This window comes from Pituophis catenifer, unplaced genomic scaffold (assembly GCF_029215685.1).
Source record: "Pituophis catenifer annectens isolate HBS135680 unplaced genomic scaffold, rPitCat1.0.hap2 SCAF_4, whole genome shotgun sequence".
In the NCBI taxonomy this organism is placed as follows: domain Eukaryota; kingdom Metazoa; phylum Chordata; class Lepidosauria; order Squamata; family Colubridae; genus Pituophis; species Pituophis catenifer.
Genome location: NW_027256884.1, coordinates 50,989,265 through 51,015,361, shown reverse-complemented (window position 1 = coordinate 51,015,361; position 26,097 = coordinate 50,989,265). Strand labels below are relative to the sequence as shown.

At 43.8% G+C, this 26,097-nt stretch overlaps 2 protein-coding genes across 2 annotated transcripts in view; one reads left to right on the top strand and one right to left on the bottom strand.

Annotated features, from left to right (window-relative positions):
* SCML2 (Scm polycomb group protein like 2) overlaps positions 1-26,097 on the top strand; it is a 75,155-nt gene that overhangs the window by 37,935 nt on the left and 11,123 nt on the right. Inside the window, exons 5-8 of the mRNA XM_070943784.1 lie at positions 7,608-7,861; positions 8,770-8,893; positions 10,113-10,316; positions 19,269-19,382. Coding sequence (XP_070799885.1) covers positions 7,608-7,861; positions 8,770-8,893; positions 10,113-10,316; positions 19,269-19,382 — 696 coding nt within the window. The remainder of the gene's footprint in view (positions 1-7,607; positions 7,862-8,769; positions 8,894-10,112; positions 10,317-19,268; positions 19,383-26,097) is intronic.
* RAI2 (retinoic acid induced 2) overlaps positions 10,310-26,097 on the bottom strand; it is a 98,232-nt gene continuing 82,444 nt past the window's right edge. The window contains exons 5-6 of the mRNA XM_070943785.1: positions 12,911-13,025; positions 10,310-10,585 (exon numbers count right to left, since the gene is read on the bottom strand). The gene's annotated coding sequence lies outside the window, so the exon portion shown is untranslated. The remainder of the gene's footprint in view (positions 10,586-12,910; positions 13,026-26,097) is intronic.

The window sequence follows — 26,097 nt, the reverse complement described above, 5'->3', positions numbered from 1 at the left end:
CATTGTCCTCCTCAGCCTCCTCACTGTCTGACTCCGCTGCCAGGTCTGCAGGCTGCTGGAGGAACACAACACTTTTTTTGGGGGGGAAAGGTGCGTCTTATACTCCGAAAAATATGGTATGTATGAGAGAGGGGAACTTTCGTTTGTCCAATTTGTCAATTAACTGTATTCAAATGAAATAAAGAAGTTGAACTGCACGACCATTTATTTATTTGGAATATTTTTTTCATGCTGAGTACATTATATAAGCATTTTTAAAAGTAAGGGCAGTAAAATCAATTAAAGTCAGGCACACATTCTTAAACAAATATTGTAGTCTGTTTAGCAACCAATATTACAGGTAGTCCTCAAGTTACGAATGTGAGGCTCGTTAAGTGCACATGAGGTATTTCAGGGTGGGGAAGGCCATGTGGGGGCCTACTGATGGAACAGGCCACCTGCCTAAGACCACCCAAGGTCTCCCCGACCCACTGAAATACCTCATGTTCCCCACACTTGCTTCCCACCCCCCCAACCTGCTACACCGAGTCACTTACCTTGTGAAGATCTAGCAAGCAGTCTCCTCTCCTGCCTCAGCTGCATGTGCCCCTCTGCAGCTCCGTTTGGGCCTCCGGAGGCCTCGCCTAGCAAGTTGCTGGCCGAAATAGAGCTTCTGAGGGGCGAATCCAGCTCTCTGACGCACCATTCGGCCCTCTGCGGACCTTCCTTGGTCCCTGGAAGCTCCATTTTGGCCTGCAACAGGTTAGGGGAGGCCTCTGGATGCTCAAACTGAGCTTCTGAAGGGCGGATCCACTCCTCAGAAGCTCCATTTCGGCCAGCAACATGCCAGGCACAGCTTCTGGATGCCTGAACGGAGCTTCTGAGGGGCAGATCCACCCCTCAGAAGCTACATTTCGACTGGCAACGTGCAGGACAAATGTTGCAGAGCCTCTGTGGTTGTTTGTAAGGGCGAACAACTGCTGTGGTGCTGCAAGATTCATAGTTTGGGGCCTTGTTCACAAATGCTAGGGGGTGCTTATTGCGTAACTTCAAACGGTTGCTAAGGGAATGCTTGTAACCTAGATATTAGCTGTATTAAAAATTCAAGAAATGGATTAAATGGAGCTATTTGTAAGGCAGACTCAACTGGGTCTCTTTTCTTTTCCTATCTTCTGTACCCAAATGGAATGTTAACTGACAATAGAAGTAGGTAGTTTATGCTGGTTGTATTGAATGATCTTAATATGGATCTTAAAGTAATACATAAAAATAATATTCCAATATGTAGAATTTTTTTTTGGTGTGGACTCATATAAATAGCTTGTGATCATATGAGATATGGGTATGATATTCTTCAGGATATAAAGCTAGCTAGTAGAATTAACTAAGAACAGTTTAAAAGGTCATATCAGAACATTAAAATACAGAACAACTAAAAGTCATTTAAAAGGCAATTGTGCAAATATAGCTTATCTCCTTAGTGGAAAGCCAAGGGATTGATACATCCTGCTTGATATTATACATTAATTTAAAGAATAACACAATATTGTGCTATTGAAACTCTGCACTCTTGTGTACCAGTTTAGTGTTTTCTGGAGGCTGCGTTAATAGCCTTAGTAATTTCAGGCAATTTCAATTTAAAACGTTTAAAATTTAAGTTGTTCTTTGGGATTGTTGATAATACATAAACAGAGAGTGCTACATATCTAGACACTATTAATTTCAAAGAGATGTGCCATTTTCTCTTTTTAATACATTGACTTTTTAAAACATATTCTTTTAAAGTAATCCTGTTGTTTTAGGATTTTTAGTTCCTGTTCTTTCCTTGGGAAAAATTTGTCTGCAGGTACTGGTCGGTAGCTGAATTTTTTTGCATGTCTTTTCAATGCTTTCTAAATTTCTGACCCCTCTAACATTTGCTCTTATCCTAGAGGCAGAGTGAAGGAAGTAGAACTAGGGGACTCATGGTCACTGTTAATAGAGCCCATAGTCCAGGGGTGTAAAACTTTATTTCATTTAGGGCCGCATCAGAGTTGTTGACCATGGGAGGGGGGGATGGGCATGGCGAGGGGGCGTGGCCAGGGTCTATGTTGCTCATGGCGAGGGATGCCTGTGGTGGCCTGGGCGGAACTGGGGGGATCCATTGTTTCTAGTGGAGGAAAGCGAGAGCATAGCAAGCACCAAACCCTTGTACACCAGAGGAGCCTCGCCGTCCCTTTCAGGGCAGCAGAGGATAAGTGTCCAGTCAGTCCTCAAACTGACTGAGGGCACCAGGACCTCACAGCCCAGCCCAGCCACGCTTCCCCAAGGGGATGCTTGGTTGCACTTACCTCCTCCTTAAGACTACTGCTGCTGTAATCACTCTCCTTGGCCAGGTTGCTTATGGTGTGTGTGAGAGGGCAAAGTATGTGGGTCAGAGGGAGGCTCAGTCCCACTCCTTGCGAAGAGACCCAGTTTTGTAACCAAAGCATCCTCAGCGATAGGATGGGAGACCACCAGGAGAGGTCAGGAGAAGGGGATAAGGTAATGGCAAAAGGGCAGCAGGGCTGCTGGTGGCCAAGTGGTAAAGCAGAACTTCCCTCAGACCCTCCCTCCCTCTTATTTTAATCTCCCTCCCTTCCTCCCGCCCACCCTCCTTCCTTCCTTCCTTCCTTCCTTCCTTCCTTCCTTTTTCCTTCCCTCTCCCTCTTCCCTCTTCCTTCTCCTTTCTTTCTTCTTTCTTCCCCTTTCCTTCTTTTTTCTTCCTTGCTCTTCCCCTCTTTCCTTCTTTTTCTTGTCTTTCCCTTTCCCCTTTCCTTCTTGGATGTGCAAATGTAAAAGGAGAAACATTTCTCGATGCCTCCTTGCCTTGTGATCAAATGCCACTTTTGCTAGTATTTTACGGCTACTTAAAAGACTGAGAACAAACCAGGCTCAGTTTATCTCATGCTTATATTTAGTGGGGGACCACAGACAACAGTACAGCAAAACTGTCAAAATGGTGGCTCTGATAGTTGACCAGAGCTCCTCTGTTTTTTATGTGCAACAGCTTTAGCATTTAGGAACAGAGGTACCTTAGTTGCTTTTCTATTAATATATAATCCTTAAGAGGGCTCTCCTGTAGGAACCCTGCCATGATCTAATTAAGACTGAAATATAGCAAAGGAAAATATTTTCCCCAGTCTGCTTTGTCCTGTTTTCCCCCACTGGAAATGGCTGTTTGCAACAGACAAGGAGGGGATACTTTCCTAAGAGCTCACAATTCAAGAACACCAATGCTGATTCTTCTCTCCCAGCTGCATATTCCAATTTCCTCCCCAAATACAGACACCCCCTTCTACGAGAGATTTCCTTCCTCTTCCCCGATTTCAATTTCCTCCCCCAGCCCCCCTCCCAATGAATGAACTTGGGACGAAGGACATAAAAAGTTGCCAAGAGGCCCAGAAGCAGCCATGGCAAATTAAAAAAAAGAAGAAACAGAAACAAAAAACTCCCTGTTTGTTTGCTCGCCCCTCCCACCTATGAACCACAAATGAATGGGAGCTGCCCCATTCTCTTTGCATATTTCCAGTCTGTCCTCCACTCCCGCCCGCCTTGAGGGGCCTATATGGCTTCCCTGACCCCCCCCCCCCAGAAAAATAAAATAAAACCACATTCAGGCACCCCCTTCTTTCTGCCAAATTCCAGCACCAATCAACCTGCACTCATTGCCAGCAATAAATCTCTAGCACCAACTATTCAAAGATCTGGGAATTAAAAACTTACATGCATGCACATGCCAGAACTTGGAAATAACTTGGAGAAGGAAAGGAGGAGGAAGAGCAGCCATCCGGGCTGGTACATGGTCAGCCTTAGATCCAACCCACACAGCCCCTTACAGCCAGTGAGAGACCATTCTGCTGCCTCTGCCCCAACCACTGGGCATGTGCACAGGAGGCGGCAAGCACCCACATCCTGGGTGAAAGGGAAGCATTCAGAACATGGTCAGCCTGTGGGGCAAGATGGTCCCCGGGAACGCCCGGCCCCATGTGCGCTTGCTGCCTCTGCACATGCCCAGGGGGCAGGGCAGGGGCAGCCTCACGGATCTAAGGCCGACCATGTTCTGGCCCAGATGGCCACCACAGGTTGTAGATCAGCGCCAGGTCGACCTGGGCTGGGCTGTGGCACTGCTGGTCTGTCCACTGTTTCTAGGGTGGCTCTGCATGCTAGATATAACCACATTGTGGGCTGGATGTGGCCTGTGAGCCTTGAGTTTGACACCTCTGCTATAGACAATATGTAAATTGCTTTAACAGTTTACATTCCACTTTGTTCCCCTCCTTTTTTCCCCTCATAAGTCAACAAATGCAAATAACTTTCCCCTGATTTGCTAGAACAACATTTCAGACCCTTGTGCCTTTTCTTCCCTTAGGTCTTCTAAAAAAAAGTTCCTGTTAGTTTACTTCTGAATCTGTTTAGTGGCATATATATATATATATATATTTAAAAAGAGAGAATAATAATAATTTTCTGTTTTTGAATACATACATACATATTAGGAAAAAGAAACTATATGGCATTTTAGGAGATTTATTATATCTGTACGTTAAGAACAGATATACGCAAATATGCTGTACACAGCAATCCCTGAAGGGAAATCAAATGCAAATATGTATGTGTAAAAGTTTGAAACATGTCTTTCTATACTGTCATGCCCCTGTTGGAGCCTGAATCTGTGGGGGAAGACGAGCTGCAACCTGAGTGACAGAGATTGAGGGGGCGGCTTCATTGTCTTCGGAAGAAAATGGGGAAGGCCAGAGACTTTCAGGATTAGGACAGATTGTAGGCAGGGAGGAACAGAGGCAGGATGAACATGAGAGACAGAACTCAGGTGAGGAGCAAGGACCACCCCCTCCTGATCCAAGGGCTCGGAGAGTGGAGAGAATGTGTGAATAGCGCAGACTGAGCAGGCTACTTGGGGGAAGAGTGCCCCGCCCATCTTCACAAGGCATACCTGGGGAATGAGACTTAAGGAGACGCTGTGGGCATTTGTCGGGAACAAATGCCGAGTTCCTGAAGCGTTGCATGCTGGTGTTTGAACTTTCCAAGAGTCCTTGCATTCCTTCTGGCATTCTGGACTAATTACCTGGATCTTTTGCTTCCTGAACTCCTTGATTTGCCAAATAAATTTGGATTTATTGCTGTGCAGCCTTGGTGAAGACAGCCCTGGGCTGGACTAATTGCCGCCAGAGGCTACTTGAGGTTTGTGTGGGGGTTTGTTATCACTTTGCTCTGGGACTTGCCAGAAACGTGGGAGCGTTTGGGGAAATTTGGAGCAATAAAGGATCGATTTGAATTGCCAGTTGTTTGTGTTATCTCTGTGCCGTGCCCTGGTTCATCACATATACTTTTTTGACACTGAAAATTGTTTCCTTTGTGTTTTGAAATTTGTTGGTCTAACAGCTTTTGATATTTTACAATAATCTGGCTAGTAATAATACAACAGTAACCCATACATCTTCATACTATATAACTTTTAACAATTGGTATTTATTTATTTATTTATTTATTTATTTATTTATTTATTTATTTATCTATCTATCTATCTATCTATCAAATTTCTATACCGCCCTACTCCCGAAGGACTCAGGGCGGTGAACAGCCAAGATAAAATACAGATAATACAAATATTAAAAATCCCTTAAAATTATTAAATATTTTGGCCGAAACACAGATTAAAACATCCAATTTATAAAATCACGAATTAAAAATTTAAAAGAGGAGAGTTAGGCCAGGCCAGCCTGCTGAAATAAAAAAGTTTTGAGAGCACAGACGAAACGTGCGCAGGTCCGGGATCCTCCGTATCTCTGGGGGGAGCTCGTTCCAGATGGTAGGTGCCCCCACAGAGAAGGCTCTCCCCCTGGGGGCCGCCAGCCAACACTGTTTGGCCGACGGCACCCTGAGGAGCCCCTCTCTATGGGAGCGTACTGATCGGTGAGAGGCTATTGGTAGCAGAAGGCGGTCTCGTAAATACCCCGGTCCGATGCCATGGAGCACTCTAAAGGTGGTAACCAAAACTTTGAAGCGCACCCGGAAGACCACCGGGAACCAGTGCAGCTCGTGCAGGAGGGGGATCACATGGGAGCGCCACGTTGTTCCCATAACCACCCGCGCGGCCGCATTCTGGGCCAGCTGGAGCCTCCAGGTGCTCCTCAAGGGGAGCCCCATGTAGACAGCATTGCAGTAGTCCAGGCGGGAAGTGAGGAGAACATGAGTGACCATATTTAATGAGTCCCGATCCAGAAAGGGACGCAACTGGCGAATCAGGCGGACCTGATAAAAACTCCCCCTGGCCACGGCCGTCATGTGCTCTTCTAAAGACAGCCGTGAGTCCAGGAGGACACCCAAGTTGCGAGCCCTCTCCGTGGGGGCCAATGACTCGCCCCCAATAGTCAGTGATGGCACCAACTGACTATATCGGGATGTCGGAAACCACAGCCACTCGGTCTTGGATGGGTTGAGCCTGAGTCTGTTTCTCCCCATCCAGATCCGCACGGCCTCCAGGCACCGGGACATCACTTCAAGGGCATCATTGGGGTGGTCCGGGGTGGAGATGTACAGCTGAGTGTCGTCAGCGTGCTGATGGTACTTCACCCCGAAACCACGGATGATCTCACCCAGCGGCTTCACATAAATGTGAACCAGATATGTATTTACCAGATATGTTATAAAGAAATCAGTCTTACGGTATTTCAAACAGATTTATTGCTTTGTTCTTGAGATGTATTTGTGTGTATCTGCATAGTGTAATAATTACTTGTATATTTGCTGTATTGATTTGTCTTGTATAACCACTTTTAAAACTGATAGAACTATTAAGGGTTATGTTTATTCATTTTGCTTATTTTGTACTTCTTGTCCCTACATGTTTTGTGTACTTATCGGTACTTATTTTATAAATATTGCTGACTTTCAAGCAAAGTGGGCTAATTATTGTTAATCATTTTTTAATTTGTCAAAACTAATGTCAAATTATACATGGTGATTATATAGGGTTAAGTTCTGCTTGAGTCAACTTTATAGATCCCATCTAAATGCTACATACCATAAGAAGTATTTCTTTTGTCTTATTTTTAAATAAAAAGACAAAACATATTAAACAGCAACTTAAGTGTAAAATGCATGCTGGTAATTAATTAGTAGTGTGGGAATAAAAGAAATGTATTTAGTAATGCATAATCTTATCATTGTTTATTATTTATATGTATTTAATTCTTAAAGTGCCTGCTAATCAGGAGTGAAATGCTCCCGGTTCGGACTGGATTGCCCGATCCGGTAGCGATGGTGGTAGGTGGTTCGGAGAACTGGTAGCAAAAATCCCTGCCCCCCCCATGCCCAGCTGAGTCACGCGATCATCTGAGGCACAGTTTCTCTTGATCCAGTGAGGTTCATTTCACTTACCCTGTTTCCCTGAAAATAAGACATCTCCTGGTAATAAGCCCAACTGGGCTTTTGAGAGCATGCGCTAAAATAAGTTAGTCAAAAATTAATTCATGATTGATTGTAAACCTCTTTTAAAATATTACTGAATTTAAAAAAATATTTGAGGATCCTTTTGGTTGGATATTACTTTAACAATCCATAAAGATGGTCCATGTGTCTTTCCACAGTTTCTAGCACAAAGAATAATATCAAAGCACAGACCTCTCCTTCCAAAGGAACTCGGAGCTCAATGCAGTCTCCACCGAAATCAGCTTCACCTGTTCCAACTGCCAGAGGCAGGAAACTTCCTCGGGCAAAACCACTGGCTCCATCCACCGTCCTTAGGAAAGTCCAGTCTCCTAAAAATATTCCGGTAGTCAAAAACATTTCTCACAAGGAAAACCTCAAAAAAAGGAAAAAAGACTTAAAACCAGGAAGAAAAGTTAGTATAAATTTTTATCATATGTGTGATTAGTCTGTTTTATTGATTAATAACTTGCATTCTCCTGCCCCATGTGTGAAAGTTTCTTTACCAAATCTACTTTTCCTAGATTTATTATTTTTGAAAGCTGTTTCCAAAGTGTTCTATTGCTGTCCAAATGCAGAATATGATTTATAAATTACAGATTTTATTATTTTAATGTGTTAACAGCATTGGCATATTTACTTGGTCTTAAATTGCCAGGGTTTAAAATCTGTCTTCCTGAGCTACTAATTTTTCTTAATCCTAAAGTGACTGCCCCCCCCCCAAGTCTTCATATTTTCTTTGTCTCCTTGTTTCTTTAATGCAGATAAGTTAAACTTGATCAATTTTATACGAAACACACACACACACAATATTTTAACTTAGTGAAACTTCCTTTCAGTGGGAGGTATTTAAAGAAAATTGGAATAGAATAGTGGTCCCATAGATGAGCATGTTTCTATAAACATGTTTATAAGCATGTTTATAAGCATTCTATAAGCATGTTTCTATAAGTGGTCAAAAGGACATTTACTATATTTATACACTCTAGTTTTAAAAATTTGCTGAGGCAGATATTTATAACAGTTGGCTAAATCTGCCAAAGATTCTTTCAATATAGGACTGGTTGTCGTTTTATGTGATGGCCTGGCTTCTGAAAGCTCTCATCTAGTTGCTAGTTCTAGCTGAGATCATATTTCTGCCTCTTCTGGAGAATCTCAGATCAGGAATAAACTCTAAATCTACAGCAACATATTTTATGCTCGTTTGACAGCATTCAATAATACACTGTATCAGAATTTTGTGTCAACTGATATTGACCTAAATATGATTTGACTATATGCAAAAATATGTTTAATGTAATAAAATATATGATTTTTCAACAGAAAAAAAACATAGCAATGCAATACCTCGCCTTTTCTCCTATTTCTGCAAAAGTCGACAATAGCAGCCTCCCAATATACAGAGAGGCACCTGCTATCACTGGTACATCAGCTGTTATTTCCACAGGTAAATTTATCTATTTAATAAAATCTCACGGGGTGAAATTCTGATGATTTACTCTAAGGTACTACAGTGTTTTAGAAGCACAAAAGAAAGTCTGAAAGTAGCTATGAGGCTTTGCACTGGATACGCATTCCCATTTTACATCAATTTGAAAAATATAGAATATGTGTTATCAATTTTTAAAGCAATACTTTATGCAAGCGCCGGTGTGTATTAAACATTATACTGTTTTATATTTTTAATTATACTGTTAAATGGAACTCAGGTTGTGCATCTTTGGAAATCTGCTAGTTTCTTCTGTGGCATTATTTTCTATTTCACTAAGGATCAGCAGAAAATTTTAGGAGAAAATAGCATTATTCATCTAACTTTCTTTAGTATATCTGTGTATTTTCTCTATGTCTGATTTCCTGACAATAATTTATTTTTTCACAGTTATTTTCTTGTTTTCTAAATTTCTGTGCAACTACTAAGTGACTTTTCCACATTTTTCTTTTACCGTCTTACATGTTCCTTCCAACTTCTATAATTTGCTTTCAAAGTTCCCTTTTCTTTTTTATCCCCATTGATTGTGTTTCCTGGCTATGTGTACCTTTATTATCCTTGTCCCTATATCATTTTTTCTAAACAACCTTTTTATCTTTCTATTTTAGCAGAGCAGAAAGAAATAATTTCTTTCCCACTGCTAATCATTGTTTGGCATCTTTGATTCTTTTTTAGTCCAGCTGTTTAGTTGTTTTGCTTTAAATTGTAGACAACTTTTTTCAAGATTCTATGCTGTCAATGCATTCAATGTAATTTTGACAAAATACTTGCATACTCCCTGTAAGGTTTTGGAAGTCAAATCTCTGGGGAGGGATGAGGGGAGCAGATGTTTGATAAAGGAGAACAAAATGAAGACTGATAGTTTAGATTGAAGGGATTCTATTTTCTCTTTAATTCTGGAAAATGTAGCAAACAAACAGGATTAGAAGTGCAATAAATGTGAACATGTACTCAAGGTGGACATTATGGTTCATCTGAATGTACCCTGTAAGTGAAATTTTGGGATTCCAGTTCTTTTGGTGTTGAAAATTAAAGCAAGAATTTCTTGGGTAAGAAAAATGGTAGACAAAGATGAGTTTTATTTGTTCATTTGTCAGAACCTAAATTTTATGTCTGGGATGCCTTTAAGAAGGTAGATAAAGATGAATTCTACATTGTGTTTTGTTTTATTTTTCAGTTTGTGTCTATGTTAACAAGCATGGAAATTCTGGGCCTCATCTTGATAAAAAGAAAATTCAGCAGCTTCCTGATCACTTTGGACCAGGTCCTGTGAATGTAGTACTTCAGCAGGCTGTCCAAGCTTGTATAGATTGTGCTTATCAATCAAAAATTGTCTTTGGATTCCTCAGGGCTGGGCATCATGCTGGAGAGATAATTACTGGTACATTATTTTTTCTGATTTATATTTAGACTTCAACTTTGTGCATAGATTGCATTTGTGAACAACAAATCAGCAACTCTGGCTTATTTTCTGCTAAGAATGTCTATGGAGATTCTCATTCATTCAGGTCATGGTTGTTCCAAAGGTGCTTTTTTTAAGGCAACGTTCTTTGTTTTTCCTTGAAGATGTTTTGCTTCTCATCCAAGAAGAGTGAAACTCATTTGTAATGTTGACATGGAGAATAAGGCAGACTTCTGGCCTGTTGTTAACTGTATATGCAATAAAATTAGTCAATGATTCTTGTAAACTAACCACAATAAATCAGTATTTTAAAAAAACTCAGACAGCAGAATCAATATTTTGAAAGCCAATAAAAACTCTATATGCTTGGTAATGACGGAACCTCTAACTTTCTTTATTCTTAAATAAGTTATATTTAAATTGTCTTACATTTGTCATATCTCCCAAAATAATCAGAAAAAATATTTTCTGTTATAATTTAAAAGCAAAAGCACCTCTATTCCTTTTGCTTTATATGAAAATATTTGATCCAAAACTGTGAATGTGTTCTGTTTCCTACAATGAGCTTATATCTTAGCTGAATGCTGTTTTGGAAAAGTCAGAATTCTACATAGGTATAATTGCTGTCTGCCTTATAGTGTCAATATTTCTCTAGTTCTAAATTAGAATTGCTCCTTGTCACTGTTTCTAGCAAAAGCAGTCATTTGGATGCCTGTTTATAATTCTGGGATTTAAAAAAAGGCTGCCTTACTTTATTACATTATATTAATGCCAGATGAGACAGTTTTCTGTGGTTAAGCTATCACACCTTATATCTAACATTATTAAATTGAATCTTCTAGAAGACACATTGATTTCAAATTAATGTTTAATATCATGACAGTGGAACAAGAGTTCTCAGTCTTGGTCATTGTGCTTTTCCAGGCTGGGAATCAATTGCCCATCCATCCCCAAATATAAAACAAATAGTTTCAGATTTGCAGTACTGGCCATAGGGTAGTAGAAATGGGCTGGTGCTCCTAATCATTCCCAATATCCCAAAGGAATGTATATTTTCAGATAGATAGGGAGGAGCCCTATGAACTCTTTGCATTCTTGAAAATTAATAGCTTTTAAAAATGTGCTTTTCAAACTTGGCAAAACAAATGCACATTGATTAGCATAGAGATACTGCAAATGGTCCAAAACCTCTTGTAGAGAAAAAGTACAAAAACTGCTGCCTTCTTTTTATTCCTAGGATTCATTAAAAGGGAGATAGCTTCTGTTAGGCACTGGTGATATTTCATTGTATGTAATAATATTGGTATTTTTAAAAATCTTTTTACTGACAGCCTCTTTTGATGAGGAGAAACATGCCATCAATCTTCCTTCTGTGAATAGTGCATCTTTTGTTCTGCGCTTCTTGGAGAAACTCTGCCACAGCCTACAGTGTGATAATCTTTTCAGTAGTCAGCCCTTTAGTCCTTACATAGGAAATGCACATAGTCCCATTGAACATGATAGAAACAAGTCAGGTAATGTTCTGATTACTTTAGTTCCTTTCCTTGTCTTACCTCTTGTGTATTTTAGCATTGATGGTTTATATTTAGAAACAAAACAAGCAAGAAACAAAACAGTAGAATAATCATTTTGAATTATACTGCACAGTGATTTAGTAAGAATTTTAAAAATTAGGTAGTTTTGCTTTTTTCCACAGATGTGTAATTACAAGTTCTAAAGTTTTAAAGTATATTTTGACTTACAGGACATGCTTACGTAATTTTTTGGCAACAATTCAGAAGCTTTTTCAGGTAGTTTTATTTCCCAGTGTATTCTGCAGACATGGTATTTAGTAGTCTGATGTCAAATACCAAGGAGGATTGACCCTACTTAGCTTCTGAGCCCAAAAAGGTCAGCCATTGTTGCCATTCATTGTAGAATTAAAAGTAAGGTATACTGAAAACCACTGTATTAGGACTACAAATCCAATCCATATTCAAAGTGGAAAGTAGGATTCAGAATATGCATGTTATAGCTATTGGCACAATCTGAAATAAGTATGTATAGATCTTTATGTGTTTAAGTGCTCAGCTTACATAGTCCTGATTTCACATTGCTTACTTGCTTAGAGTCAGTCGTGTCAGGTGTAATGCTGGTTTCTAGCTGTACTGTATATGCTATAATGACCAAACAGCCACTAGCATTATGGCCATCAAGCAAGGATTTAGTCTATTTCAGTGGAGATAGTCAAAATTAGGACAGTTAAAGACTTATCACCTGCTTCGTAGCGAAATCTAACAGCTTGGAAGCTGACTTGTCCAATGGAAAGAGACTAATTTTGTTTCTTTTCAAAATTAATGGTGAATTTAAAAAACTAGAACTTTCATTATCTAACATGAAGTGGAAAAAAACCTAAAGGTGGTTTTAGCATGAAATAACATTTGCAAAGAATTTAGTGGAAGAAATTAGTGCATCTATTTCCAACTTACGCTTTAGAAATTTTGATTATTAGGGTCCATAATCTTTTTATTCTTCACCAAAATGGAACAAAACATATAGGAAAGATAAACTATTGTAATGGTATGATATACTACCCAGAAATCAGTGCAGAGGGTTTCTATGTTTTTTGAGCATAGCACATGCTTCTTCACAGCTTTTCCACCACATTCCCAGCAATCCTTTCCCAGTTCAATTTGACTGAGTGTCAACCTTGTGTGAAAATAGGAGAAATTCAGAAAGAAATCTGTTCACAGTAATAGGTCACTGAGCATATCATAGTCCTTTGCATAAAGAAAAGGACGGTTATATCTCTATTATTCATCACCCACTCAAGTCATAATGATTAGGATGACGATTGCAAAGATCATTCATTGAAGACAGGCCAGTTACTGTTTACTAAGATACGAGCAGGTGCCCAAAATGATTGTTTTATACCTGAATTATATATGGGATTCTAAAACTCAGATCTCATAGACACTTGATTGTATAAACTATTATTATTATTATTATTATTATTATTATTATTATTATTATTATTATTATTATTATTATTATTATTATTATTATTATTATTAATTGAATTTGTATACCACCCTACTCCCAAAGGACTCAGGGTGGTGAACAGCCAAAAGATAAAATACATATAATACAAATGTTAAAAAACCATTAAAATACAATTAAATAAATTGGCCCAGAGAACAAAATTTAAAACACCCCACATTTACAAAACAAATTTAAAATTTAAAAAATTTAAAAACAGTTTAAAAGAGAGGTTAGGCCAGGCCAGCCTGCTGGAATAGGAATGTTTTGAGGGCACGGCGGAAAGTGCGCAGATCCGGGATCCTCCGTATCTCCGGGGGGAGCTTGTTCCAGATGGCGGGTGCCCCCACAGAGAAGGCTGTCCCCCTGGGGGCCGCCAATCGACACTGTTTGACCGACGGCACCCTAAGAAGCCCCTCTCTATGGGAGCGTACTGGTCGGTGAGAGGCTACTGGTGGCAGAAGGCGGTCTCGTAGATACCCCGGTCCTAAGCCATGGAGTGCTCTAAAGGTGGTAACCAAAACCTTGAAGCGCACCCGGAAGACCACCGGGAGCCAGTGCAGCTTGTGCAGGAGGGGGGTCACAGGGAATGCCACGTCGCTCCCATAACCACCCGCGCGGCCGCATTCTGGACCAGCTGGAGCCTCCGGGTGCTCCTCAAGGGGAGCCCTATGTAGAGAGCATTGCAGTAGTCCAGGCGGGAAGTGAGGAGGGCATGAGTGACCGTATTTAACGAGTCCCAATCCAGAAAGGGACGCAACTGGCGAATCAGGCAAACCTGATAAAATGCCCTCCCAGCCACAGCTGTCAAGTGCTCTTCTAAAGACAGCTGTGAGTCCAGGAGAACACCCAAGTTGCGAGCCCTCTTCGTGGGGGCCAACGACTCGCCCCCAATAGTCAGTGATGGCACCAACTGACTATATCGGGATGTTGGAAACCACAGCCACTCGGTCTTGGATGGGTTGAGCCTTAGTCTGTTTCTCCCCATCCAGATCCGTACAGCCTCCAGGCATCGGGACATCACTTCAAAGGCAACATTGGGGTGGTCCGGGGTGGAGATGTACAGCTGAGTGTCATCAGTGTACTGGTGGTACTTCACCCCGAAACCACGGATGATCTCACCCAGTGGCTTCACATAAATGTTGAACAGAAGGGGCGAGAGGACCGACCCCTGTGGCACCCCACATACAAGGGGCCTTGGGGTTGACCTTTGTCCCCCTGCCAGCACAGACTGCGACCGGTCAGAGAGGAAGGAGGAGAACCACCGCAGGACGGTGCCCCCCCCAACTCTTCCAGCCGATGCAGCATGATACCATGGTCGATGGTATCAAAAGCCGCTGAGCCTCTAATAGGACCAGGACAGAGGAGCAACCCCTGTCCCGAGCCCTCCAGAGATCATCAACCAATGCGACCAATGCCGTTTCCGTGCTGTACCCGGGCCTGAAGCCCGACTGGAATGGATCCAGATTCATCCAGGTACTGAGGGAGCTGTCGTGCTACCACACTCTCAACAACCTTCGCAACAAAGCGAAGTTTGGAGACTGGACGGTAATTAGCCAACACTGCCGGGTCCAGGGAAGGCTTCTTGAGGAGAGGTCTCACCACCGCCTCTTTCAAGGCGGCGGGAAAGATACCCTCACTCAAAGAAGCATTTATAATCCCCTGGTGCCAGCCTCGTGTAACCTCCTGAGAGGCCAGCACCAACGAGGAGGGACATGGGTCCAATATACATGTGGCAGCATTCAGTCTACTCAGTATCCTATCCACGTCTTCAGGAGTCACAGAGTCAAACTCTTCCCAGATAATATTCTCAAGATCTGCCTTCATCCTCCCCACTGAATCTACCCCATCAGAGTCCAGCTGTTCCCGAATCTGAGCAATTTTATCATACAGATACTGTACAAAATCCTCAGCTCTACCTTCCAAGGGGTCCTCCCGCGCTTCCTGAAGGAGCAGGGAGCGAGTCACCCTAAACAGGGCGGCCGGGCGATTATCTGATGATGCAATAAGAGCGGAAAAATAGTTACATTTTGCCGCTTTTATCGCCACTAGGTAAGTCTTAATATGAGACCTTATCAGTGTTCCGTCAGATTCAGACCGGCTGGCCCTCCAACCGCTCTCCAGGCGTCTTTTCCGGTGCTTCATCTCCCTCAGCTCCTCGGTAAACCAAGGAGCCAAGCGACATCGGCGCCGAGTCAGAGGCCGCAAAGGCATGACCCGATCCAAAGCTACAGCAGCCGCCCCGTCCCAGGTGGCCACCAGGTCTTCGGTCGAGCCGTGAGCCAGAGCCTCAGGAAACGGCCCAAGCTCCGTCTGGAACCGATCCGGGTCCATCAGGCGCCTGGGGTGGAACCACCTCATCGGTTCCGCCTCCCTGCGGCGGGGTGTAGCGGTTCGAAGGTCAAAACAAAGGAGAGAATGATCCAACCATGACAAGGGTTCAGTCACTATATCCCCAATATCGAGATCATTCAGCCACTGACCAGAGACAAAAACCAAGTCCAGAGTGTTTCCCCCCGTGTGAGTAGGGCCATGCACTAACTGGGTCAGGTCCATAGCTATCATGGAAGCCATGAGCTCCCGTGCTGCCTCAGATGCTTCACCGATGGATGGCAGGTTAAAATCCCCCATGACCATAAGCCTCGGGGTATCAACCGCCACCCTGGCTATAATGTTGAGCAGTTCGGGCAGGGCCACTGCCACGTGGCAGGGAGCCAGGTACGTGATCAGCAAGCCCACCTGTACCCCATGACCCCACTTCACCAGGAGGGACTCACATCCGGCAATCTGAGGAACAGTGGCCTCCCTCGGACCAAGACCTTCTTTTATAACAACCGCCCCCTCGCCCCTACCCTGTGACCTTGGTTGATGAAATGCGCGAAAACCAGGAGTGCACATTTCAACGGGGGGGGGACCCCCCCCTTGGCCCAACCAGGTCTCCGTAATTCCTGCCACATCCGCTCCCCCCTCCTGAACAAGATCACAAATGAGGGGGGCCTTATTTACTACGGATCTAGCATTGCATAACATCAGCCGAAGGTCTGGGCCTTGAGAATCTGGACTACCTGGGGAACGAGAGGAGCCTTGGGGGCCGGAGCGCGCCACCGCTTGAAGACAGCGGGCGTGCACTCCCACAACCAGGTTTGGCCCCCAGCTCCTGCCATATCTGCCCCTCCCACTAACAGTACTGATGTACTGGCCCTCATCGTTACAAATTCTAACCCCCTCATCGACCTGGAGCCCTGCGCCTCCCGTGCCATGGCCCCCAGCCGGGCCTGGTCCCACCCTCAGTGGGTTATCCTCCAAACCCACAACCCTAGTTCCAATCCAACCCTCCCCCACTAGAACCCCTTAAAAATTTAATTAAAAATTTGGATAGAAAACTCCTCAGCCTCCTTTTCGCTGCATGCCCTCTCGGGGTTCCAAAACCCGTCATCAAGGTAGGCCCTCGATAGTGTGGAGGGCCAGATCTGCGAGAGGGGGGAATCTCGCAACACCAAAAGTTCGGCCGCTGAATACATCCGAAAACAGCCTGGGGTAAAGATAATATATGCCCGGGGATTCAATCATGATAGTCAAGTAAAATGGTCCCGGAGAGAAAATACAGAGCCTTTGGGTATGGGTCATCTGGACTCCACTGCCCTCTCACGGCAGTGAAAAGGAGTCTCAGCCATTCAAAAGAAACCAGAGGATAAAAAACGCCAAAACCACCCTCTCACGGTGGCTGGCATTAAAAAGATGGACTATCACCTCTGGTAATAGAACGGCAGTAGTGAACCAGGCTCCCTCAGTACCCACAATCCAAAGGCCAAGAACTCTCCTTACGGCTAAAAGGTATGAGATGGAATATAGAGCCAAGACGAGGGGGGCAGACTAAAGATGGTAACAAGGAGAGGATAAGATGGATCCAGGGAGGGTTCTTCAAAGCCAAGGGAGAGTTCTTCACGGATGGAAATAGTCCGGATGGCAGATGACCAAATAATGCCTGAAACCAGGCCATAGGGGAAAGAGAGACCGAATAAGGGCAACAAACAAGCCACTAGTCCGTGGCCATCCAGCCCTTCCAAGTTTCCTTCAGGTCTTCCAGTAATCTTATAGTTCATATAGTTGCTCCCAGGTTCCCAGATCTTTACAGGTTTCCCATCCGGAGCAATTCCAAGATGATAAGCCACCAGCGAGCTCCTCTCACTCTCCACAGCAGATGATTTGACCAGGCTGACTTCTCTCGGTGCTGTCCCAACGGCCGCCATCATAAACTATGATAACATTATATTTACTTCTAAATACATTCTTACTTGTTTCATGCATTACTTGTTTTAAACATTCCTAAGCACAGTAATATTCTTTGAAAAAATACCATTAATATTGTGATTGGCCTATGGGGCCTGACTTTTGGAATCCTCGTATATTAGAATTTTGATTTAGAAGCTGGATGAATTAGTTATGTCCTGTTTCAGGTGAATTAAAAACCACCTAACGTACTGCGTTCGGATCAGGATTCATATTGAGCAGGACTACAGCCTTAAGTATCTTGTTAAATGCTTGGTTCTCAGTTAAACTACAATTATGTGAACTTTAAATATATTAAGATTTCTATTAGAATTGAAAGGAAACAAGATTAATTAATTCCACATACGCTATACAAAAAGCAGAAAAGACATTCTTTCAAAGCAGTATTTGGGATCTTCACATTTTGGTCAATGCAATACTATCTTGTATATGTTTGAGATTGATTGAATGCTGTCATAAACAAGAGGCTTCAATTATAACTATATTTTGCCTTTAAATTATGGAGAGGAATTTTCATTACAATCATCAAATAGCCTTACAGTATTTTTAAATGTATTTTATTTTACCTAGATTTTCTATTAAAAAAAAAAAAGAAATTTGAAAGTGCATATGTTTTTCTTAGAAATAATCTAATTAAAAATGTAGTTACAATTTGGCAACTACTGTTATTTATTTATTTAAAATATTTATATGGTCTTCCATCTTGCCCAACTCTGGGCAACTCACAACACTAAAACTAGTAACTATCAAACAACCATAAAACAATAAAACAGTAAAAAGATCAAACAAAAACCTTGTGCCTTAATCATCCCTTTAGGATGCCCACAACAAGCTACAATTAACCACATTCCATTCTTTCCATCCTATCCTGTCCTGTCCCATCCCATTGTCTCAGTAAAAGGTCAGGCCTTCTTGATGGCCTTCTGAAAAGCTACAAGGGTCGGGGCTTGCTGAATCACTGGAGGGGAGGGTGTTCTATAAGGTAAGGAAAGCCACAGAAAAGCTGTATTTCCAAGGTCCCATGAGATGACAGGATTTCAAGAATTTTGTATAAGTGATATATTTATTTCTCATCTGAAGGTATCTATGATTTATCACTTGTTGTATATTATGATTAATGATTGTAACTATGAGCTATGATATATGACCTATCATTTTGTTGTTTGTATGTACACTGAGAGCTTATGCACTAGAGACAAATTTCTTGTGTATCCAATCACACTTGGCCAATAAAGAATTATGATTTCTAATTTTCTAATTTCATAATTAAATTACTCATTGGGAATGCTTTGAAGTAAATACTATAGAAAAATACATGGACAGAAGGAATTGCATCACAATTAAATATGCATTTTCCATGGAAAGGTTAATGAGGCAGGTACTATTACAGTAACTAGGGTGATCCTTCACCCATCTATCTTGTATTCCAAATCTGTCTCTAGAGAAGCTTTCCTGAACCTGTCGTGACTGCTACACTGGCAAATGTTGTATCTAGTGATTCTAAACTATTTCTAAATTTGCTACCAAAGAAATTTGAAATCTTAGTAAAGTGGAGCTTTAAGTGTATTTACATTTGAATTATTGCATGCATTTATAACTCCTTAATCCCTTTTGATTACATAGCAAAAGAACAAATATCAGACAGTAGAAGTGCAAAGCAGTATTCTCAGGATTCACCCCCTTATCCTGTCCCCATGTCTTCTAAGCTTCTAAGAACTGAAACTCACCCATCTGAAGGTAATTGAATTTTAATTATCTTCACTTACAGTAAAGATAAAAAAAACTTTTTCATTCTAGGGCCTGGATGTTCTGGATCTTTTTGCTTAGGGTCATTGCTATGCTGTCAATGGGCATAGTGGAATTGAAATGTTTGGATCAGTTTGTGGAATGGCAAGGGCTGAAAGTTGTCCATCAAGTCTTTCAGATATTTATGTTAAATGTTTTGTCCCATAATGCCGTTTCCACTTATTTGGTTTTCTTTTAAAGGGATGCTAAAATTTTGCAAGACTTAAGGTATCCAAAGGACCTACTGTAAATATGATCCTGCCACAAATGTTATAATGTACAACATAAATAAAGACAGTCAATCACACTAAACTACAGTTCTGGGCATCCCGTCCAGAATCACACACTCAAAATTTTACAAGCAGTCAAGGCTTCTATACACTCAGAAGAATTTAGTCCCATAGAAGTTACTCTTATTTTTTCATGGAAATTTCAGATCTGTCAGTCAGATTAGAATTAAATATTTCTAAATTCAGGAATGCATAAATATCAAAATGAGTTCAATCCTTCCAGACAAAAACAACAAGGGATGAGAAAAGGAAGCTCTTCTGAGGTATCAAATTGGGAATTGATGATCTGAAAATTACTGAGAGATCTAATCCAGACAGTATGTGAAAAGAAATTAGCAGCCTTCCCTTATTAGGAGGAAGGGTATCTCTCAACATGCCATAAGAATTGGTATGTGCTTGTTTCAGGCTGTGCAAATTCCCTTCCTGTAGACCATAACGTGTCTGAATAATGGAAATGGATAAGTCAGAATAAAGCATCTCATGGAAGGTTAGAGAAAAACATTATGCTTTAATGAATATCAGAAAGGTAAGCTTAAGGTCATGGGGGATTTCAACCTGCCGTCCATGGGTGAGACGTCAGAGATGGCTCGGGAGTTCATGGCTTCCATGACAGCTATGGACCTGACCCAGTTAATTCATGGCCCTACCCACACAGGGGGAAACACGCTGGATCTGGTTTTTGTCTCTGGACAGTGGTTGAGGGATCTTGATATAGGGGATATAGTTACTGAACCCTTGTCATGGTCAGATCACTCTCTCCTTCGTCTCGACTTTCGAACCGCTGCACCCCGCCGCAGGGAGGCGGAGCCGGTAAGATGGTTCCGCCCCATGCGCCTGATGGAACCTGACAGATTCCAGACGGAGCTTGGGCCATTTCCTGAGGTTCTGGCACACGCCTCGACTGGAGACCTGGTGGCCGCCTGGGATAGGGCGGCTGCTGGTGCTCTGGATCAGGTCGTGCCTTTGTGGCCTCTGACCCAGCGCCGATCTCAATTGGCTCCTTGGTTTACCGAGGAGCTGAGGGAGTTGAAGCGCCGGAAAAGACGCCTAGAGAGTAGTTGGAGGGCCAGTCTTTCTGAATCTGACCGGACACTAGTAAGATCCCACATTAGGAATTACTTAGTGGCGATAAAAGCAGCGAAATGTAGTTATTTTGCTGCTCTTATTGCGTCATCAGATAATCGCCCGGCCGCCCTCTTTAGGGTGACCCGCTCCCTGCTCCACCAGGAAGCGCGGGAGGACCCCTTGGAGGGTAGAGCCGAGGATTTTGTTCAGTATCTGTATGACAAAATCACTCAGATTCGGGAAGATTTGGACTCCGACTGGGTAGTCTCAGGGGGAGAGACGGGCAGGTCTTGAGAATGTTATCTGGGATGAGTTTGATCCTGTGACCCCTGAGGACGTGGACAGGATTCTGGGTAGACTGAACGCGACCACTTGTTTATTGGACCCGTATCCTTCCTGGTTAGTACTGGCTTCCCGGGAAGTGACACGAGGCTGGCTCCAGGGGATTATAAACGCTTCGTTGAGTGAGGGTGACTTTCCCGCCGCCTTGAAAGAGGCAGTGGTGAGGCCTCTCCTCAAGAAGCCTTCCCTGGACCCGGCAATGTTGGTAAATTATTGTCCGGTCTTCAACCTTCGCTTTGTTGCGAAGGTTGTTGAGAGTGTGGTCGCGCAACAGCTCCCCCAGCACCTGGATGAAACGACGTATCTGGATCCGTTCCAGTCAGGCTTCAGGCCCGGGTACAGCACGGAAACAGCATTGGTCGCGTTGGTTGATGATCTCTGGAGGGCTCGGGACAGGGGGTGCTCCTCTGTCCTGGTCCTGTTAGATCTCTCAGCGGCTTTTGATACCATCGACCATGGTATCATGCTGCACCGGTTGGAAGAGTTGGGGCTGGGAGGCACTGTGTTGCGGTGGTTCTCCTCCTTTCTCTCTGACCGGTCGCAGTCTGTGTTGACAGGGGGACAGAGGTCGACCCCGAGGCCCCTCATATGTGGGGTGCCGCAAGGGTCGGTCCTCTCGCCTCTCCTGTTCAACATTTATGTGAAGCCGCTGGGCGAGATCATCCGTGGTTTCGGGGTGGAGTACCATCAGTACGCTGACGACACCCAGCTGTACATCTCCACCCCGGATCACCCCAACGATGCCCTTGAAGTGATGTCCCAGTGCCTGGAGGCCGTACGGATCTGGATGGGGAGGAACAGGCTTAGGCTCAACCCATCCAAGACTGAGTGGCTGTGGTTTCCGACATCCCGATATAGTCAGCTGACGCCATCACTGACTATTGGGGGCGAATCATTGGCCCCCACGGAGAGGGCTTGCAACTTGGGCGTCCTCCTGGATTCACGGCTGTCTTTAGAAGAGCACTTGACGGCCGTGACCGGGAGGATTTTTCATCAGGTTTGCCTGATTCGCCAGTTGCGTCCCTTTCTGGATCGGGACTCGTTACGCACGGTCACTCATGCCCTTGTCACCTCCCGCCTGGACTATTGCAACGCTCTCTACATGGGGCTCCCCTTGAGGAGCACCCGGAGGCTCCAACTGGCGCAGAGTGCGGCCGCGCAGGTGGTAATGGGAGCGACATGGCGTTCCCATGTAACACCCCTCCTGCGCGAGCTGCGCTGGCTCCCGGTGGTCTTCCGGGTGCGCTTCAAGGTTTTGGTTACCACCTTTAAAGCGCTCCATGGCTTAGGACCCGGGTACTTGCGGGACCGCCTACTACCACCAATGGCCTCCCACCGGCCGGTACGCTCTCACAGAGAGGGGCTCCTCCGGGTGCCGTCAGCCAAACAATGCCGACTGGCGGCCCCCAGGGGGAGAGCCTTCTCTGTGGGGGCACCTACTATCTGGAACGAGCTCCCCCCAGAGATACGGAGGATCCCGGATCTGCGCACCTTCCGCCGCGCCTTAAAGACCTTACTATTTCACCAGGCCGGCCTGGCCTAATTTTCCCCCTCTTTTATAAAGATTTTTAAAATTTTAAATATCTTTTAGTATTTATATATTCAATTTTAAATTGGTTTTAAAAGTTTGGGGTTTTAAATTTGTCGGGGCCAAAATTATTTAATTTGATTTTATTCTATTTTTTAAATTTTGTATTGTATGTGTTTTTATTGTTTGGCTGTGCACCGCCCTGAGTCCTTCGGGAGTAGGGCGGTTTAGAAATCTAATAAAATAAAATGAAATGAAAATGAAAGGTACCTGAAACCCAAAGCACACTTTTCAAATCATTTTTGAAGTTGGCAAACTATTTGTCTTTCCATATGTAGAGAGCTACCACAGACTCCCAATTTACAATCATTTTAAACAGTTCAGAAGATAATCTTCACCTCCCCCAGTGTTCTTCCAATTTTCAATTTATTATCAATTTGTAAATTTCTGAAGAAGTAACTGGCATCAATTTAAGTAACAAATTACTATTTTAGGAGTTAACACATGTCATGGTTGACTCGCTACTCAGTCCTGCTCACAACCAGACAACAGTAATAGGAGGAGAGAGGGAAAGCATTGGAATGTAAGGGAGGTTTGGGAGGGAAATTTGGAATGTGCTAACTGGAAGGCTGAGATAGTCCCAACACCCCAAATTCACCAGTTGGGAATGTCCAAGGGAAACAGACTGTTCCCAAAACAAAGCAAATGCGAATGAATGGTGGGTAATGGACAATGGGAAATCCAGTGGGGAAAGGGAAACGTTTCCTATGCTGTTTGTGTGCGAAATTGTTAGATCTAGCTTTTCAACTTCTGTACCCATATGGAATCTTCAGTAAAGTTATATTCTTGGTAAAAAAATATCCCAGGAGTTTCTTTTGCTGGCTAACCCAATACGACAGTTGACATTAAGCCAGTTCTCATAGAAATAGCCTACCTGGATTCCACCAGGAGGTCAATCCCAAAATGTCAGCTATGGGCAAAGACTTGGAAGAGAAGAAGAAGCCGGACGAGATCTTGGCTTGGGAAGACTGGCACCACCTCAGGCCGGAGCAGGAGCAAAACCAGCCAGTGTGTGCCTGAAACTAAAGAGAAGTCCAAGCAACAGCAGCTGCCATTAAGGAACAAGTGAGGGATATTCCATACCAGGGGATGAAGACAACAGACGTGAGCAAAGGCTGGGCAATGAATGTGGGCAAGGCAGTGGAGGCTGAAGACACTCTTCTCCCTTCCAGGTCAACATGATCCGAGGCTGCAAGTGGATAGCAGAATGACTAGCCAAATAGAATGACCCCACTGTGTAGAAGCTCCTGACCACTGGCCACAGCCCATCCATGGAACAGTTGAAGGAGAAGTTCGGAGGGATAGAGCTACAGCAATGCCATGAGCCGGGATCACCACCTGTGGGCCAGGACTCGTGAAAACCTAGGCAGTCCTGGCTACTCCTTCTCCTATTCTTTAGCTGGTGGCACCAGCAGTTGTGGATGCGGCTAGAGCTCCGGCACAGGTGGTGGCAGCAGTGAGGCTTGCCACTCCTCTGTTGCAGCCAGCAGGGCCAATAGCTCTGGCTGTGGTCAGGGCCCCGGCACAAGCAGCCATGACTGGAATCCCAGAACTGGTGGCAACAGATGGTATTCTGCCCAGGGACTTGTCCTGGTACAAGAGGAGTACCAGCCACTCCCTCTGGTGGCCTGTTTCGACGTGTACCCAAACTGCCTAGCCCATTTCCTGGCTTAACATTATGACGCAATATACCCAGACAATATGGCCCAGATCCATCTCATTGCAGTCAATCTGGAAGAGAGTGCTTCAGAGTGGTTGGTGTCGCTGCATGATGAAAATGCCCCAGAGCTGGATGACCTCGACGCATTCATGCAAGCCCTGCAAGAGCAGTTCGAAGATTCCATGGCAGACTGGCATGGAAGCCCACATCCATGCCCTGAAGCAGGGGACACGACCGGTAATAGAGTACATTCAAGATTTACACTGCTTGGCCAGCCACTTAGGAGACTGGCCTGAATGCTTATTGGTCTACCATTTCCGACAGAGATTAAACAAACAACAGTACCAGAATTCCCTATTTAGGGAGTTGCCGTGCAATCTGCGGACATGGTACTGTGTGGCCACCAAGGTAGAGATCGACCTGAGCATACTGGGCTGGAGAATCAGTCCCACCGCCCTGTGGAGAAGTGAGTGGCTCCTAGAGGGGGAAAAGGGGGTGTGCCTCCAGTCAAAAGAGAGAGACTCCGCCAGAACCTTGATGGCTGCTTTTGCTGTGGAAAGGAGGGGCAACAAACAAGTATCTCCTGTCACCACTGATGACCGCTCCACTGCCTCCGAGCCAAGCAAAGAAAAAAAATTCCACTGAAACCAAGGGAAAAAAGTTATGAAGGGCAACAAATCATAGTTCTCCCCTCCATCCAGTGAGGAGGCGGGAACTCAGACTCCTGCCAAGATGGGGCCAGTCTTCTATGAGATTGACAGTGAGGGAGAAGGTGACCCGATGGTAAATTGCCCCATCGTCCCTATGACTGCTAGGGTGGAAATTTCAGTGTCCTCCTTGGGAGTAAATGGGGCGTTTACGGCCCTGTTGGACTCAGGGTGCACCAGATGCCTGGTCAACCTCAAAGTGGTAGAGAAGCTAGGGATGAGGCTAAGGAAGCTAAAGAAGCCTATAGCATTTTCCAAGCTAGACAGTTTGATAATGGGTAGAGTGCCAACGACCCACCTAATCAAACCTGTGAAACTGAAAGTTGGGACCCACACAGAAGTTATTTGATTTATTGTGGTCCCTGGGATGAAGATGCCATGGTCCTAGGCCTGGTGTGGTGGATTAAATGGAGCCCATCTGTTGATTGGGATAGAAACAAGTGGCAGATGCAAAGGAAAGTATCCAACCGGCAAGAGTTAATGAAAGTGCTAAGAAGCCACCACACGCCTGAGGTTAAGAAAGCAAAAACAGAAACCGCCAATAAATTAGAGGGAGGAAATAGCTTAGAGCCAAGGATTCCAAGAGTATTGCAATCTAGCCGAAGTCTTTAGCAAGGAGTCTGACACACTTCCACCACACAGACTGTGCAATTGAGTTTGTGCCTGGGACCAAGTTACCAAAGCCAAAGCTATATTCAATGACACCCAGTGAGATGGAGGAGCTTCGTAACTTCATAGACAAAAAATTAGCCAGGGGCTTCATTCAGCTAGCCAAGTTGAGGATGGCAGCCCCTATGTTTTTTAAAGAAAAGAAAAATGGGTCCCATAGGCTGTGCATTGAATATAGAGGGCTAAACTGTATATTTGTGGAAAATATGTACCCCCTTCTGTTGATGAACGACATGCTGGGGCATCTCGCAAAGGGAAGGCTCTTTATGAAACTGGACTTGAGGGAAGCATACTATCAAGTGAGAATTAAGGAAGGCGATGAATGGAAAATGACGTTTAACTGCCC